This window comes from Lactuca sativa, chromosome 3, assembly GCF_002870075.4.
Source record: "Lactuca sativa cultivar Salinas chromosome 3, Lsat_Salinas_v11, whole genome shotgun sequence".
Lineage (NCBI taxonomy): Eukaryota > Viridiplantae > Streptophyta > Magnoliopsida > Asterales > Asteraceae > Lactuca > Lactuca sativa.
Window position 1 is genome coordinate 245,278,943 of NC_056625.2, and position 18,893 is coordinate 245,297,835.

At 29.7% G+C, this 18,893-nt stretch overlaps 2 protein-coding genes across 3 annotated transcripts; both read right to left on the reverse strand.

Annotated features, from left to right (window-relative positions):
* Positions 1-357: 357 nt before the first annotated feature.
* On the reverse strand, positions 358-11,123 carry LOC111889147 (cytochrome P450 76C1). 2 transcript variants are annotated; one of them, XM_042900376.1, is made up of 2 exons: positions 10,267-11,123; positions 358-1,083 (listed from the first exon to the last, which is right to left on the reverse strand). In XM_042900376.1, exon 2 carries the CDS (start codon positions 1,046-1,048, stop codon positions 497-499), a length of 552 nt encoding a protein of 183 aa, XP_042756310.1. In that variant the 5' UTR covers positions 1,049-1,083; positions 10,267-11,123; the 3' UTR covers positions 358-496. The 2 variants fall into 2 exon arrangements, with proteins under 2 accessions (XP_042756310.1, XP_023741055.2); XM_023885287.2 differs by having other exon boundaries at positions 358-1,086.
* LOC111889148 (geranylhydroquinone 3''-hydroxylase CYP76B74) lies at positions 10,499-11,143 on the reverse strand. The gene has a single exon (XM_023885288.1). The coding sequence runs from the start codon at positions 11,141-11,143 to the stop codon at positions 10,499-10,501; it is 645 nt and encodes a 214-aa protein (XP_023741056.1).
* Positions 11,144-18,893: the final 7,750 nt, after the last annotated feature.

Genomic DNA, 18,893 nt, shown 5'->3' on the forward strand with positions numbered 1-18,893 from the left:
TCTTTATAAATATTGTGTTAGACTATAGGGTTTATTTAATAGTAGTATCTAACATATTCAAGCATCTCTTAGTCTAGTACGACACCTCTTACAAGTACTATAATAGAGATTATGGGGTTCGCTTTAATTGTAGTAGATATAAACTTGTTTGTATCACATAGAAAGAAATGCAAGCAAACCTTAATAAGACAAAACATGCTTTCTTTATTTGCTTTATTTAAATTATAATATTAAGTAAATATTTTATTAATTATACCTTCTCTATTTATATTATTGTTTGATCTATAACGATCTTAACAAAACTAATTGATTTCATCTCACTCAAGTAGAAATGTTGTATATAGATTATAGTTGGCAATAATTTAATTATTTTGTAGTTATTCCGGGAATGGGATGCTACATTATTAAGTAGTCTTATATAATATCCAAAGCTTACAACATCTGAAAATAAAAGTAGATTTTTTTCGACCAAAGTTAATATAATAGGAGCATGCACTTATTTAAAGGGTATAGCAGTGGCAAGGAGAGGTGTGGCCCTAAGCAATGTGAGGCCAAAAATGTCATTCATGTCGATTTCTTCTCTGTCATGTGGAAGCTTCCATTCAAAATGATACACAAACGATGTCACCATTAAACTCACAACCCTATGAGCCAAGGGGGCTCCAGGACATATCCTTCGACCCGATCCAAATGGTATAAACTCAAAATGTTTACCCTTGTAGTCGATCTCATTTCCCAAGAACCTTTCCGGATTGAATTTCAATGGATTATCCCAATACCTTGGGTCTCGTGCTATGGACCATGCATTGACAAGAACTTGTGTATCTTTTGGCACAACATATTGACCGAGTTTAACTTCAGTTTCAGTTTTGTGAGGCACTAATAAAGGTACAGATAAATGGAGCCTCATTGTCTCTTTGATAACAGCATGTAAATAAGGCAATTTGAGGATTTTAGCTTCGTGAATTTTTCCATCTTGTCCTATTGTTGTTGATACTTCTTCACGTACTTTTGAGAATATATCAGGATTAAGCAATAGTTCAGTCATTGCCCATTCTATTGTGTTTGAGCTTGTTTCTGTCCCTGCTAAAAAGAGACCATATGACATTTAATGCAATATATGTATTAAAGTTTTACACTAGCCTCCTTTGATTTACCATATACAATGAAAAAACATTCAACCTGTTCTGCTACAATCTGAAATAACTGAAATATTTGGTTTGTTATTATTAAAAGATTACCGCTATAATTCAAAATTAGATTATCATCTGATTTATTTCCTTCCTAGTCAACAATCTACATAAAACCAATATGACATTTTGATCCTCTTCTAAGGAACGTTTGACAAGAGGTATTAAACATTGGAGAATTGATTTTTAAGACACTTCAACTATACTCCATATCCGATTTTTTTTCCACCAAACTCATCTCCATCATACTCCATTTCTTGCACCATTTTGGTGTAAATAAATAGTTACTATAACACCAAATTTGATGTTATACTAGTAATTTATACCATAATGATGTCAAACTTTCAAGTGGTAACTTTAGCCCCTAAGTATTATATTTATTTAATTATAGTTTATAAAATATAAGTAAGTATTTTATAAATGTAATAATTGTTATTTGTCATAATATGTTATGTAGTAATTTGATATTACTTAATTATATGTAATTTTTATTGGATATAATTTGTAATAATATATTTTACAAATTTATTACAACAAAAAGATAAATAGTGTATAAATTTGTGACAAGTTAATTAGATGAAGTGTATCATTGACAAAGAATATGCTAGAGCATATACATTTTGATGTAAAAATAAAATAGGATCGGAAACTAAACACTTTTTGCACAACTTTTTTTTGTAAAAGAATAGAATTGGATTAGAGATGATCTTAAGAATAAGTAAAGGGTACCAACTTTTATTGTATTTCCTATATTAAATTATTAAAATTATGTAGTTGGATTATACCATGTTTTTGTGACACGAAAATTTGAATACATGGAATCAACATGATTCTTCTAAAGTATGTGTATAAAGACTATAAGCGAATCTATTATAGCCTTCCACAAGGATGCTCCTCTTAGTTTTCTATTCTCTTCTCGTCTATCTCATTTCTCTTAGGTCATATTTGGTATAAAAAAATTAGAATTAGAGAAAATGAATTTGATATATTTCACTTGTTTGTTTAATGTCGGGAATACGGAAAAGAGAAAAAAAAATTGATTTCTTTTCCACCTAAACAATTCTCTAGGGAAAAGGGCGCCAGAAAAAGAAAAACAAAGCCACCAATAATAATAATAATAATAAAAATAAAAAAATAATAATAATAATAATTATAATAATAATAATAAAACTAAGACTTGGAGGGTGTCTGCCTCATTATTCAGGCCCATTGCCTTCTTATTTATCAACAGCTTCATCTTTATCTCCTTCTACGTTCTTTGATTTTCATTAAGGTATTTTTAATTTAGAATCGATTGCACCTGATTAGTGTTGGTAAAACTTACGGCGCTTGATTCTCTAATATCCTCTTAGGTACTTATTAGACCAAAGGGAGTGATGCGGCCTGAACCACACTCTTTATGCCACATAAGCCACAAACACTGCCCCCTGGGTGCAGTCCAAGTGTGGCCTAGGGTGCACTGCGGCTTTCAGAGGGAGTGATCGATGGAAGAATTTGATTGGCTAGGCTCATTTGACCATTGCAAACCGTCAAAAAAATGAGTGTTTAATTTTTTTCTTTTAAACTTTAATATCTATTTAAACCATTCAACCATTCACATTTTTTATAGCTTTCTACCACATTACCTTTAAAAAAAATAAAAAAAATGTCTTCGTCCGATTCTTCTGAAGAGTTTGATGTTATGTTCGATGTTTTTGTCGTTGCTACTACATTTGCGGAGCAAACGTATGAAGTGACATATAGTAGGGCATCCAACAGTGCTGAACAGAGAACGCAGAGATATATTTTTAGAAATTGTGAAGATGCAAACCAATGTCTGATACACGACTGCTTTTAAGAAAATACCACTTTTCGAGGATACTACTTTAGAATGCGCTTTAGAATGTTCAAACCAATGTACGAACGTATAGTCGAAGATGTAACGAGGGAGTGTGATTTTTTCGAGCAATGACCCGATGCTAGAGGTACACCCGGTTTCACCCATTTACAAAAATGTACAGCTACACTTCGTCAATTAGCATATTACATCCCTCCTGATGAGTTGGACGAGAGTTTTAGGATGTCAACTAGGACCGCATGAGATAGTCTGCACCATTTTTGCAAAACTGTTATTCAGTTTTATGGTCCAAAATATTTACGTAAGCCAACACGTAATGACATCATGAAATTGCAATCTCATCATGCAAGGGTACGTGGCTTTCCTCAAATGTTAGAAAGTTTAGATTGTCTACATTGGGCATGAGAAAATTGTCCTACCTCACACCATGGTCAATTTACTCGATGTGATCATGGGCATCTAACGGTCATACTTGAAGTAGTGGCATCATAGGATCAGCGGATTTGACATGCTTTTTTTGGTTCTTCTGAATCCCTCAACGACATTAATGTTGTTAATCGTTCACCTATATTTAACAACATATACGATAGATCTGCAGCAGATTCTTCTTTCCAATTACGTGGAACACCATATAAATATGGTTATTATCTAGTTGATGAGATCTATCCTGAGTATGCATTTTTTGTTAAATCGTTTTACATGCCCGAATGATACTCGTCGGAAAAAATTCAAGAAAGCTCAAGAAAGAGATAGAAAGGATGTCGAGCGGACTTTTGGAGCTCTCACGAAACATTGGTTTATATTGGAAAAACCAGCAATTTTTTTCAGCGTGGAAAAAATGCATTAAATCATGTATGCATGTATAATACTGCATAATATGATTATCGAAAATGAAGGAAGAGCGATATGTGAGTATGATGAAGAGGAAACCATTCCCGCGACACAAGCAATAGAAATTGGGGGCGACGAGTACATTGAAAAGAGAGCAGAGGTTCGTTGCAATGAAACATTTCACAATCTTCGTATGTATTTGGTGGAACACATTTACAGGATGCAATACATTAACCTCAATTTGGATCTGGGAGAGGACCCGAAAGATGAGTTCTCGGATGACGACTTCATGTAGTGTGTTTATTTTAAATCGTTTAATTTATGTTTTTTGAGTCTGAAGGTTCAAAATTTCTAATGTTTTTTTTTTATTTTTTATTATTTTTTTTTGTTTGAAGTTTGTAGGATTTTTATTTGTACAAATATTTGAAGTAATGAAATGAATGGTTTTTATTAAAAATATAGTTTTTATTCAATTAAAAATAAAAAAATAAAACCCAAAGTGTGGCATCACTCCTTGGATGCGGCATGAGACCTCACTTTTGTGGTAATGGGTGAAGTGGTGCCTACGTCTCACTGTGGTTTCATGAGGGAGAACGGCATCACTTCCTCCTGCCTTATAAACTCTAGAACCAATGAAATAACACATTCAAAAAAAAATAAAAATAAAAATTAGTATAGGAATGTGTGCATGCTGAACCTGCGCCATGTGTGTGTTTTATGTTTATAGAGTAATGGTGTTCTACAGTTATAACGTTACTGATTAAGCAACATGGCAATACTAGAATAATATATATGCATTGATATTTAATGGGTTTGGTACTTGGCATAAGGCACTGAGATCACACACAAATTGTACGAATTTAAATTCAGTGTCATTAAAAATGATTCCATCCATAACCATTAAATTGTAAAAACTAATAAGATAATGACGAGGATGATTTAAGAAGTATTTAATAGTGCTCATGGCTGATAATTACTTACCTCGGAATTCGTTTTGTTATGGACAAGCTTCAATTATGTGCACAAGCTGACTCGTTACGTGTTAAATTTGAAATCTTGACTGCCAATTAATTTGTTTATAGATGCAATATAGTTTGTTTTTTTATTAAGCTTTGGCGGTGAGAAGTGGATTTCTGGATTAGGAAGACACAATAAGAAGAGGAAGGAGGCACAACTCTACTTTTAAAAAAGTTGGTGAGTAAGGGGTGTTTGACTTATCTTTTGATTTATTTTTTTAGAGATCAAAAATGGAAAAGATATTTGGTAAAAATATTTTAAAAGTAACTTTTGAGATTTTGATAGAAAAAAAAAACTTGACTTTTTGGAAAAGTCATAAAATCTTGGCTTTTTATAATTTTTCCCAAAAGATTTTTTGTCCTCCAAAAAGATAAGTCTAACACCCCCTAAGATATAGATATATATATATATATATATATATATATATATATATATATATATATATATATATATATATATATATATATATAGGAGGTTCAGTTGAGAAAAAAAGGTTGAGAATGGAGGAATCATTCTCAGTCAATCATTTATTTTTGTCGCAAAAGCCTCCAACGTACCGGCGTAAATGTGAAAGGAATGCACATGTGTTTTCCAACAAAACATGTTTCCTTAAACTATGCTAGTCATTACAATAATATGTACAAAAACATAGTTTTTTTTATTTTTTTATTTTTAAGGATTTATTTTTATCGCGGAAAATAATTTTAAATATATCAAAATTCATAATTTTTTATTCTCTATAAATAGACATCTATATTGATATAATTTTAAGATAAAATAAAATTTTTATTTTTTTATAGCTTCAGCTTTCTTTATTCATAAGTGAATAAAAACGAATCAGTTTTTTACTACAGTACATCGTTATTCAGTTATGAATAAAAAGTATGATTAATTATTTTTACAGTTTAGTATCATTCATATGTGAATATAGCATATAATAAACATAGTATATTCATATTTAAATATTAGACGATGCATTCACTTGTGAATATTACATAGTATATTCACTTGTGAATGTTAGATGATATACTCACTTATGAATATTAAATGATATTTTCATATGTGAATATTATATAGTATTACATAGTATATCACATGAGAATAGTATATAATATATTTACTTGTGAATATTAGATCGTATATTCACTTATGAATAATAGTTGGTATATTCATATGTGAATATTGCACAGTATATTTATATATGAATATTACAAGGTGTTTTCAGAAATATATATAATTTTTATATGTTATTCACATATGAATAACATACATACTTGCATATTTGTTTTGTGTTCTAATAATCAGTTGTGAATATTACATAGTATATTCACTTGTGAATATTAGATGGTATATTCACTTATGAATATTAGATAATATTTTAATATCTGAATATTACATAGTATTACATGGTATATCGCATATGAATATTACATAGTATATTCACTTGTGAATATTAGATGATATATTCACTTATGAATATTACACATTATATTCACATATGAATATTACAATGTGTTTTCACAAATATATATAACTAGGTGTGACACACGTGTATTACACGGGTTTATTAAAAATAAAAATTTAATATAAATATTTAAACATTAAATATTTTATAAAATAACACTTTTATATAATATAATGTAATCTTTTGGAACATTTATAAAAGAAATCAAATATTCTTTAGAGCATTTATGATCATTTATTATAAAATTAATAGAATGATTTTCTTTCCTTATAAAACTTGTTAAAATTTTATGGAATTTTATTTTAAAAAATGAAAATTCTCAAAAAATGACAAATGGAAAATAATAATTCTAAAACTCCCACAAAATTACATGTGGCAAATCTCTTGAGAATTTCACAAGTGGTAGAAAAATCTTCATTTATTAGAGAGGATTTTTATATGTTATTCACATATGAATAACATACAGACTTGCATATTCGTTTTTTTGTTTTAATAATCATATACTGATTCAGGTGAGAAAACATATTCATATATGAATATAACGTGGTAATTTAGTTTATGCGTTTCATCAAATAGTTGGAGTGCATACAATTTAACTTTTTTAAAAATGTTAAAAACATGATACTTTGACTATTTAAATCTTACAAAATAGTAGATAGATATAGAATTATATGAAAATTTTCAAACAAAAAACGATTTGATCTTTTTCTAACCTCAATTTTGAAGTTTTATTTGAGAATCGATGTTGAATGAATGATATGAAGTGGATTTTTTTTGTTGATTATCGATGATGTTGATCTAATAACGTTGGGAATATAATTAATCGTAGATGTTGAAGATCTGATCGTATTCAAGCAGAATTGAAGGTTGGATTGAAGGAGCAAAAAAAGAATTTTTGTTGTCAACACGTGTTATTAACAAATATCGATGATTGATTAACACATGATGACGTTGATCGATGATTTAAATGAAGAAATCTGGATGATTGTTGAAGGTTAGAAGAGAAATTTGTATGATAAACGATCGATTAGAATGAATTTCAACTGTTATCTAATTCTCTAGACTTACGTATTTGTGATTGAAGACTATTATATCATATTTACAAGTTTGTCACCGTGTCCTTTATGTTTAGAGGCTAATTAAATAAGTGGCTGAAAATGATTCCCCCATTCTCAGTCTTTTTTATTTTCTCAATTGAACCCATATATATATATATATATATATATATATATATATATATATATATATATATATATATATATATATATATATATATATATATATATATATTGAAAATTGTAAAATAAATTTGAAGCGCCAAATAATCATTTCAATTTGGACATGACCCCATTACCCAAATTCACAACCAAACCATAACAATACAATTATTTTTGTAAATTGAAATTTATTTGAATGTGAGTTAAAGAAAAATAAAAATTACAGAGACCATTTTTATAGTTTTCTTACATAATTTGTAAAGGTTAAATAGAAAGTTGAACTGAAGTTGTAAAAAAAAGTTTAGAATGTTAAAAAAAAATGTATAAAAAAATAAAAAATAAAAAAATAAAAAAAAACTTGTAAAGTAATAGAAACAAAATTTCACGATTGGTCCATACGTTTTGTAAAAGGCATGACATTGACGATAAGTATCAAAAATGCTACACAATGGTCCAATGGTTTCAACCTGTTGTATGGTCGGTCCATTAGATTTTGTTTTATTTTAGATTTGATCTAAAATTGCTATTTTATAGCTACACTATTTATTTTAATATTTTTTATTAAGAATTTGTTTATTTTTATTAAAGTTTTATTAATAAACCCCACCCCAAATGAACCCTTTTCCCCTTTGTTTTATAGATCTATACCTCCTTATCATCATCTTCATCTCCTCTCCAACACCTAAAACAATTCTGGTGCTCTACATCTTCACCACCTTTACCCTAACAGTGTTTCTTCCCATACTAAGGATTCCCCAAGGTAGAATCCTTCCAAAGGTTTCCATCACTCTTATTTATATCGAAATCATCGATTGCCGTCACTTCTTGAATTCGAACTTAAAGGTCAATTCAGGTGAGTTGTTAATGCTCTAAGTTAGAGGTCGTCGATCACTAATCTAAGTTTAGGTAAGTCAACACTACCCCCAAAGCCCCATTTATCTAAATGTGGTGGAACTGATTTAAGTTCTAATAAATATGAAATCAATGTTCGAGATGATTTTGATGGATACTGATTTAGGACCTTCAATTCTCCATGGTGTTTTCAGATGATAAAGCCTAACATCAAGGAGATTTTGAACTCTCTATTTGTATGTTTCAATCTCTATGCCCTAATGCATTGAAATTGTAAGTATTTAAGTTGTGAAACACATAAAACATATTACATGTTTACTAGGCTAAAATCCAACTTCTGTATATGTTTTCCAAATTTATATACCTACCAGACAAATTGAATTATTATGTAAAAGGAAGATATTCTTGTGTATGGTGAGATGGTGATGACTTCATGTAATGGTTTTGTGTTTACAATGAACAAGATGAAGATAAATATTATTTTGTAGATTTCATGGATTATAAGATGAAGATGAAGATTGATTTTGGGTGAGACATTGCCAACCATCCTACATCATCACCTTAGACATGAAGTGTACAATGGGTGGGATGAGGGTATAACTCACCTTTGTACATTATAATATTAATATAATATATGATTAAAAAAATACAACATAATAAAAGAGTATAAAAGTTAATTTATATGCATCACATACCAACTATATAAAAAATTGAAATCATTTGAACTATTGTGTAGTGTATTGATAGTTTTTTTAATGTGATAATTGTTTTCAAAGCACATAGACCCATCATGAAATTTATTTAATTAATTAAAAAAAAACATAGTGGGGATTTTATAAAACAAAGTTAGGAATAGATTAACACACAATTTATACCTAAACCAAAAGTTATGATATAATATCTGGGAATAAATAATCAAATTATATTAAGACTATATTTTGCGTACTAGCTGAAAAACTATCTATTAGCTAAAAAAACTAGTTGTTAAGTAAAAAGCTAGCTGATAAACCAAAAAGCTAGTTGTTAAATAAAAAGCTTGTCGGTTGCTAAAAAGTTAGCCGGTAGTTGAAAAGCTAGATGATAAAAAACATTATGTTTTATAAAACTAGTTGAAAATATACCTGAAAGATATAAAATGATATAAAAGGGTATTTAAAAGAATGCGTTTTTATATTTAATTAAGAGATATATTTGAAAATTTTCAAATAATCTCCTAAAAAGCTAGTCTAAGTAGTGTTTTAAAAAGCTACCTTATAAGCTAGATTATAAACTATTTTTTTGTTTGCTAAATTTAATAATTTATAAAAACTCGAGAAATAAATTAGCTGTGACGCGGCAAACACAACATAATCTTTTATATAATTTTTTGGTGTGTCAACAACTTGAGGACGTTGAAGACATTTTTTTTTCTTTTCAAAAAAATATTGATCGAACTAAAAAGAAATAAGAAACAAATAAGATAGAGGTGGGCTCTATTTTAAAATCAAAAGATAAATAATTTATAAAGGTTAAAGAATATATTGATAAACAAAAGAATTGTCATTTCATATCTATCCAAAATCAAATTACTAACCATATCTAACTTCGAGACTATTAGTACAATAAAAAAAATCATAAAGTACCGTTGACATGAATAATAGTTTTTAATAATAATAATAATAATAATAATAGAACTCAAACTTTGTAACTTTCTAACAGGTAAATAAATCATTTGCTTCATAAAAGAATATGTTAAACAAGGTTACAACTTATCGTTTAACTTCTAAAAAAGTTAGATAAATTTTGAAAAAAATCATTTGGTTTCGGTTTATGTTTTAACTTTTCATGTTGATAATAAAACAGAGAAGAGGAGGATACCACAAGCAAGGTCCTGACGTGTATGAGACTGAAATTGGCTTCATTATCTTCACTGAAATCCAAGAGCGAATCTAGCATATCACCATACCTCCTGAGGTTCGACATTCGATGCTTTAACCTCTCACTTATATAACACCCTGTCAGTTTAGCGAACCAATCATGAGCAGCCTTCGCTTGACGCCGTATGTTCTACGGATCCAACGGTTTCAACACTGGAAATATGTCTGCTATGTTAAACTTCCCGTCCACCTCCACCAATATCTTCGGACTCATAGTTTGTCACGTCTTGTGAAAGGATTGTGTTCGACATCATGTTGAGCGCCACTGCGAATGCCAACTTTCCGATATCTACGGCCACATTCTTCTGACCGGACTCTCGTAGATACTCCAGCATCCCCTCAACCACGCTCTGGCGAAGGTATTGGAGGGTGTCTAGTTTGTTTCGGTGGATGAGATAAGTGTTGAGGGCTTTCCGTATGGTTCGCCACTCGTCGTTTGCTGAGATCCATAGGATCGCTGAGTCATGGTTTTGCATACCGGTGACAGCGTCTGAGACAACACGGCCAGAGCAGGCCTCGTCATTGAGTTGGAGGATTTCTCTGGCGGCGTCGGGTGTAGACGCCACCACGCTGGTTATACTTCCCAACCGGATTGTCATGAGTGGGCCATATTTCTTGGAGAGTTTGACTAGGGATACATGGAGTTTGGGTCCAATATCAAGAAGGTTTCCGATGATGGGGAGCCCCACAGGACCCGGAGGTAGTCTTCTTCTACGGTAGATGTCGAGACCATGGAGGAAGAATAAGAAAATTAAGGAAGATATAAACCAGCAAAAGAAGTTCCATGGTTTCTCACTTGTATGTAATTCAAACCTCATGCTGGTTTTTATTTATAGAGTAATTGATAGAATTATAATATATATATATATATATATATATATATATATATATATATATATATATATATATATATATATATATATATAGAGAGAGAGAGAGAGAGAGAGAGAGAGAGAGAGAGAGAGAGAGAGAGAGAGAAAAAAGAGGTAAGTTCAATTGAAAAAATAAAAAAGATTGAAAATTAGGGAATCATTCCCAACCACTCAATTATTTTTGCCACAAAAACCTCTATGGTACCGAAGAAATGGGAAAGGAATAAACATGAGTTTTCCAACAAAACATGTTTCTTTAAACTATGTTAATCATTACCTTAACATATACAAAAACATAGTTTTTTTCGTTTTTTTTTTTAATTTTTAAGGAGCTATTTTTATCGAAAAATGATTTTAAATATATCAAAATTCATAATTTTTATTCTCTATAAATAGACATCTATATTGATATAGTTTTAAGATAAATTAAAATTTTTATTTTTTTTTTATAGTTTCAGCTATCGTTATTCATAAGTGAATAAAAATCCATCAGATTTTTACTCCAGTATATTCGTTATTTATTTATGAATAAAAAATATGATTATTTTTTTTTATAGTTTAAGTATCATTTATACTACTTATTCATATATGAATAGCAAATTAAGTGTAACAAAAATCTGATAAATGTTTTATACATATATGAATATAAAATATGACGACAACTAATACACGTTTTATTCATATTTAAATATAATATATGACGAAAGATGATGTAAAAACTATATTTTAGGTAAGAAAACTTTATTACGTGTTATATTCATATATAAATGATACTCAAACTATAAAAAAAGTTAAACATACGTTTTATTCATAAATAAATAACGAATGTACTGTAATAAAAATCTGACGGATTTTTATTCACTTATGAATAACGAGAGCTGAAACTCTAAAAAAATAAATTTTTTATTTTATCTTAAAACTATATCAATATGAATGTCTATTTATACAGAATAAAAAATTATGAATTTCATATATTTAAAATAATTTTTCGATAAAAATAGCATTCTAAAAATAAAAAAAAAACAAAAAAAATGTTTTTGTCTATATCTCCATCTCCATATCTCCCTATACTAATAAAAGAGTAGCTATTTTGTCATGTGTCACCATATTAGATCTCTTAATTAATGTGTTGCCACTTGTCAATCTATTAGTTTTCCATTTAAAATTTATTAGACCTCCTCATTGATGTAATGCTATTTGTCAATAAATTTATTCTCTATTTTAAATTTTAAATTTTATATTATTGTTTTCATTAATTCACAAATAAAAAATGTCTAATATATAATAAAAATTAATTTTACATATTTTTTTGAATTAACGATTATAATTTTACATAACTAATAAAAATATCTCTTAATTAGTAATTTATTTAAAATAAATGATTAATAATTTTGATTTTTTTACTATAAAAGTCTAATTAATTTTATAACCGTGGTTCCCACGGGTTATAAACTAGTATTTTAATTTTAATAAAAGAATAGGTTTAATCTCCTATTGACAAGTGTCATACAATTAGAACACTTCATTAATGTTATATATCCATTATCATGCCACTTGTCAACCTATTAATTATTCATTTCAAATTTCAAATTTCAAATTTTTTCACTCTAAGTATATTAAACTAATAATTGATTCTTTTATTTAAATTTCAAATTTTAAATTTTCCCACTCTAATTATATTAAATTAATAACATTAGATTGAAAAATAAAATAAAATTAATACATATTATAAGATGATATAACTTCATGTATTTATTTAAATCAACGATTATAATTTTATATAACTAAAAAATATCTCTTAAATAATAATTTATTTAAAAAGATTAATTAATAATTTTGACTTTTTATATGAAAGTTTAATTAATTTTATAACCGTGGTTCTCACGGGTTATAAACTAGTATATACTAATAAAAGAGTAGCTATTTTGTCATGTGTCATCATATTAGACATTTTAATTAATGTGTTGCCACTTGTCAATTTATTAGTTTTTCATTTTAAATTTATTAGACCTCCTCATTAATGTGATTCTATTTTAAATTTTAAATTTTAAATTTTAAATTATTGATTTCATTAATTCACAAATAAAAAATATCTAATATATATTAAAAATTTATTTTATATATTTATTTAAATCAATGATTATAATTTCACATAACTAATAAAAAATATCTCTTAAATTAATAATTTATTTAAAATAACTTATTAATAATTTTTAGTTTTTACTATAAAAGTTTGATTAATTTTATAACCGTGGTTCCCACGGGTTATAAACCAGTTAAGATAATAATTAGCATAGTTTAAGGAAACATGTTTGGTTGGAAAACATATGTTTATCCCTTATCCATTTCTGTCGGTATGTCTAAGTGTTTTGCGGCAAAATAAATGTGTGGCTGAGAATGATTCCCCTTTTCTCAACCATTTTTTTTCTCAATTGAACCCCTCTCTCTCTCCCTCTCGATATATATATATATATATATATATATATATATATATATATATATATATATATATATATATATATATATATACGAGCTAGGTTCAAGTATTCTAGCTAATTATTGTACATCTATCGTATGTAATGAGAATGATAAAGAAAATATGTTATTTGATAATGTAAATACGTTCAATCTTACATAATTGTTGTCATTAACACACATTCTCACTAATTAAATCGTCTATAAGATAATTATACACTTATTATTATTATTCTCATTTCTGTCAGAATGTTTTATTGGATCGTATTCTGTCAGAATGAAAATGAATAACAAACGATGTGTGAGAACAAAAAAATAATAATAATTAACGAGAATGCATGAAAATGATGATATTCTTTTAAGGTTGAACGTATTCGCATTCATAAACAACTTATTCTCTTAGTAATTCTTATAACATACGATAGATGTACAATAATTAATTTTGAATACAATATATATATATATATATATATATATATATATATATATATATATATATATATATATATATATATATATATATATATAATCTCATATGTATTTTATTGGGTCAGATGAAAAATTAGATACAACTAAATCAGATCTCAACTCAAGATTTTGATTAATCAAATATGGTTCAATTGACAAAACTGCAAATTTGGTCCTTATGGTTTGTAAATAACTTTGGATAGGGTCCAAAAAGGTTTCGACTTGCATGGAATGTTCAAAATCAAAACTTTTCCGTGGTTTTAGTCCAAAAATTAGAGGATTCCCGTGGTTTTGGTCCATGGAACACCTGAAATGATGGTTTTGCCTTTTTAATTTCTTTTTTGTATTTATTTTAATACTTCTTTTATTTTAAAAAATAAAAAATAACATCCCATCTCCTCTCTCTCTCTCACACACACACACACACACAAACATATACGACTTTTCTCCCAACAAAATACTCAGATCTTCTTCTCAATCTTATCTTCTTCACAACCACCGTCATTTGTAAATCGTCGTCCTCAACCACCCAATCGACATTTCAGAATTACCCACATATCAAGCTACCTTCGACTGCATCCTTCACAAGGTCTGAGGTCATAAATAGAAACTCAATCTCCATGATTTCTCCTTCAACAACCCCAACGAAACCATCATCGACCCTCTGTACGAGTTCCTACAACAGTGAAATAAACCCAGATCTTGGAATGACTTATCACCTGCACATTCATGCTTCATTCATGAGTTCCCAATTCTACCAACTTACGTGTACCAAATTAAAGAGATATGTTTTGATTTTGCGTTTCAGATTCTTGTTCATTGCCTCCACCGACAATAGCAGTCAGCAGTGTTGTGTACCGCTAAACCATTAGCAGCTCCGCCTAGGGCCACCGTATCATCTCCGACTGGCTTCCTTTCCAATAATCTGTCCGGTGCACCTTTCCATCAACTTATCATCGACATCCCCTTTACTTAACCTCATGATGATCGATCCAAACAAAGATCAATTTTAGGAAATCGATCTGGTTGTCAATTGAGGAGTAGTGATGCGGAAGTGGTGTTAGCCCTTTCTTAATCCCATCATCTTCGCCTTTTTAATTATCATTATCACACATAGAGACACACACACACAAACTATGTGTGTGTGAGTTCCCACCTGTTATTCAATCACAGAGTAAACCCAAGATAGGTGCTTATGTCTGTTTTATCAACTATTGCTCTTCCAGTTTCTTGATGACGATGGTGAATGGGTGGGACTCGTCGGAGGTGTCGAAGGTATGTTAGAAGAATGAGGAGACAAAAAAGATAGAGGGGAGAGAGAGAGAGAGAGAGAGAGAGAGAGAGTGAGAGAGAGAGAGAGAGCGAGAGAGAGAGAGAGAGAGAGAGAGAGAGAGATCAGGGATGGTACCATGGATGTGGTGGGTGGGATATATAATCCTTTTTATTTTATTATTATTTTAAAATTAAAATAGTGTTAGAGTAAATATAGAAAACATAAAATCGAAATTAAAAGGGTATAAAAGTCTTTTTAGCTTTTTTATGACCAAATTCATAGAAAATTCTTGATTTTGGACCTTCCATACAAGTTGGAAAATTTTTGGACCCTATCTAAAGTTTTTTACAAACCACAAGGACCAAATTTGCAGTTTTGTCGGTTCAATTTGAAACCTTAAAAGATAATTACATATAGGTGCACTCTACTTTATAAACAAAAGATAAATAATTTAAAAAGGTTATAGAATATATATATATATATATATATATATATATATATATATATATATATATATATATATATATATATATATATATATATATATATATATATAATTGTCCTTTCCCATCTTTCTAAACAAACATGTAAGTAAAAACTAATCACACTACCGTCCAACTATTATTATTATAATAATAATAATAATTAATAATAATAATAATAATAATAACATGTATGTATGTATATGTATAATAACAGAAATCATGAGAACCCTTCAACTAAAAAAAATAGTTTTAGAGACAAATTGTAATATAATAATAATAATAATAATAATAATAATTATTATTATTATTATTATTATTATTATTATAAAACTTGAACTTCAATTTTTAAAAGAAAATATGAAAAAAACAGCTTAATCTACGTCACGTAAGACTTGACTTTGGATGCTTTAACTACGGATGAGTATTAGGACCGCCAGAACCGGACCTGAACCGAAACCGGAAGTGGTAACAAGGTCTAGTTAACGGTTTTCTATTTTTATGAAAACCGGTCCTGGTGCTAAAAATTGGAACCGGATTGACAATTTTCCCATTTTTAGAATGTGCATAACTTATTCATATGAAGTCGGAATTAATTGACTTTTTTCCAACATGTAATTTGGAGTTTGTAATTCATTTTTTAATGTACAAACATATGTTTTGGTTAGATATTGAATCAGACACATGCCCCGAAAGAAAAAATATTGATGTTGCGTTTCCTCTATTTCAACATTTTTTTGTTTTTTTGAATTTGTCCTATTTTTTTGAAGACAAAACTTCAAAAATAGTCCCTGTGGTTTTCAAAAATATCAAGTTTAGTCCCTAAGTTCAAAAAACCTCACGGGTCGTCCCTGTGGTTTCAAAACTTTTAACATTTGATCATTCCGCCTAACTCCGTCAGCTTTCTACCATTAAGTGAGGGGTATTTTCGTTATTTCAACACCTAGGGACCATTTATGAAGTTTTGCCTCATTTAAAAAAAAAGATATATATATATATATATATATATATATATATATATATATATATATATATATATATATATATATATATATATATAATTATTTAATATAAAGGGGGCCCACCCACCCACCCATCTTTCTCTCTCTCTCTCCAACAACCCCGCCCTTATTCCATCCTTCCCCACTCCACTCCACCCCTTTCTTTTTGTTTTCTGTGGCATCCCCATTTTAACGGTCAGAAAAGACCGATTTTGTTTATGCTTTATAAAAATCAGAGTATCTCTTTTAATAAAAAGGTTGCGGAATATGTTCCCAATAAAACATGATAAGTAAGTTATCAAAGTATTTCCGAAGAAAAATATTTTTTTCATTTTAAAACATTTGGGATGTCGTTGTCAATACAAAAACATAAACATAAACAGAACTTACATTCATTATCACTAGTGATTTATATCTCCTTAATCTCGCAGTGTAATGTGACTTCATATCAACACCTGTGATATAAATAAACTGAGTGGGTCAGTTTGGGAAACCTGGTGAGTACATAGGGTTTTCAACCCACAATAATATAATTATTATATTTAAACATCAAACAGTTAACCCAATTACCCATTCCCATTATCTTCTTAAGGATTTGCCCTAAGGATCAGCTAATCCTTGTTCATTCATTCTTAAGGATTTACACAGCTGCTAGGATGTTTACCGTAGATCTAAAACATCTACAGGTTACGGGTTGTGGCGCAGCTGTCAGTGCTCATCTATAGGGTACTAGGTCCACTGCTGCCAATGTTTACCTATAGGGCACTAGGTCCATGCTACTAATGTTCCTCTAGTTCAAGCTTTTATCCCTCATCATTCATCTACCCATGTTTTACCCAACATATTTTGTGGATATAAAATACTTTATACAGTTTACATAATTTAAAACATGTATAAAAATCTTTCACCAGCATAGACAGCAAGTATTCAAACAATATGCACACATAGCATGTAATTTATATTAAAATATTTCATATCCATGTGTAAGATGAAAGGGACTATGCACTCACCTGATACGGTGGTGACTCGGCACTCGGACAACTCTTCGATATTCTCAAAACAATTTTTCCTTCGATAAAACCTAGTTTCAATACCACTAGGGTTTAGTCTAACGATAACCGCGACTAATTAATAGTCTGACTATTATTACTATTATATAAGCGTTAAACGATACTTATATAACTCATAATAATAGCCCAAATAATTATTTTAAGGACCTAATAGCATTACTATAACTATTTGAAAGATATATTAAAAATTGCATAAACGTAGCTCACTTACAACGGATTTTAAAGAAAACCGGGCTTCGCTTGGAGTAGCGTTTCCGAAACTGAAAGACCCTTTTTATCAGGACTCCGGGAGCCTCGAGGCTTCCTTTGGGTGCTAGGGGTTTTATCTAGGGTTTTGGAGTGGTTTGGGGAGCTAGAGAGAAAGAAAATAGAGAGAGAATGAGAATTGGTGTGATTTGCTCGGCAGCCCTTGCAGGTATTTATAGCCGCGAGCCTCGGACGTATGCTAGGCGTAGTCCTTGGCTACGCGGGGCATAGTCTTCAGATAAGGCCCAGCTCGGATCCGGCTGTCTCGCACTTCGGAAGAGGATAAGGATCGAAGGTACGCTGGGCGTACCAACCACGGACGCGGGTTGTAGGGCGAAGCGAGGCGACATGGCGTGATCCGAAGGATGCTCTGCGATCAGCGATGAACGGCTGCGATGAGGCCACGTCATCCATCTCGCATCAGACTTCGTGATTTCGATTCCAAACTTTAAAAATTCGTATCTTCCTCATACGAGCTCCGTTTTTGACGTTCTTTATATCCACGCGAAGGCAGAAACATACTCTACAACTTTCGTTTAAAATCTGTCGGCTAATTTTGAATTTATTTTAAATTTTATATTTTTAACAGGCCGAGACAGGATTGGTCCGTTAAAAATCCATAACTTCTTCATCCGACGTCCGTGTTCGTCTGTCTTTTTATCATTATGCTACTATTAACGA

Bases quoted from the DNA above. Each gene is read 5' to 3' on its own strand.
- LOC111889147 (XM_042900376.1), bottom strand. From the start codon at position 1,048: ATGACTGAACTATTGCTTAATCCTGATATATTCTCAAAAGTACGTGAA.
- LOC111889148 (XM_023885288.1), bottom strand. From the start codon at position 11,143: ATGAGGTTTGAATTACATACAAGTGAGAAACCATGGAACTTCTTTTGC.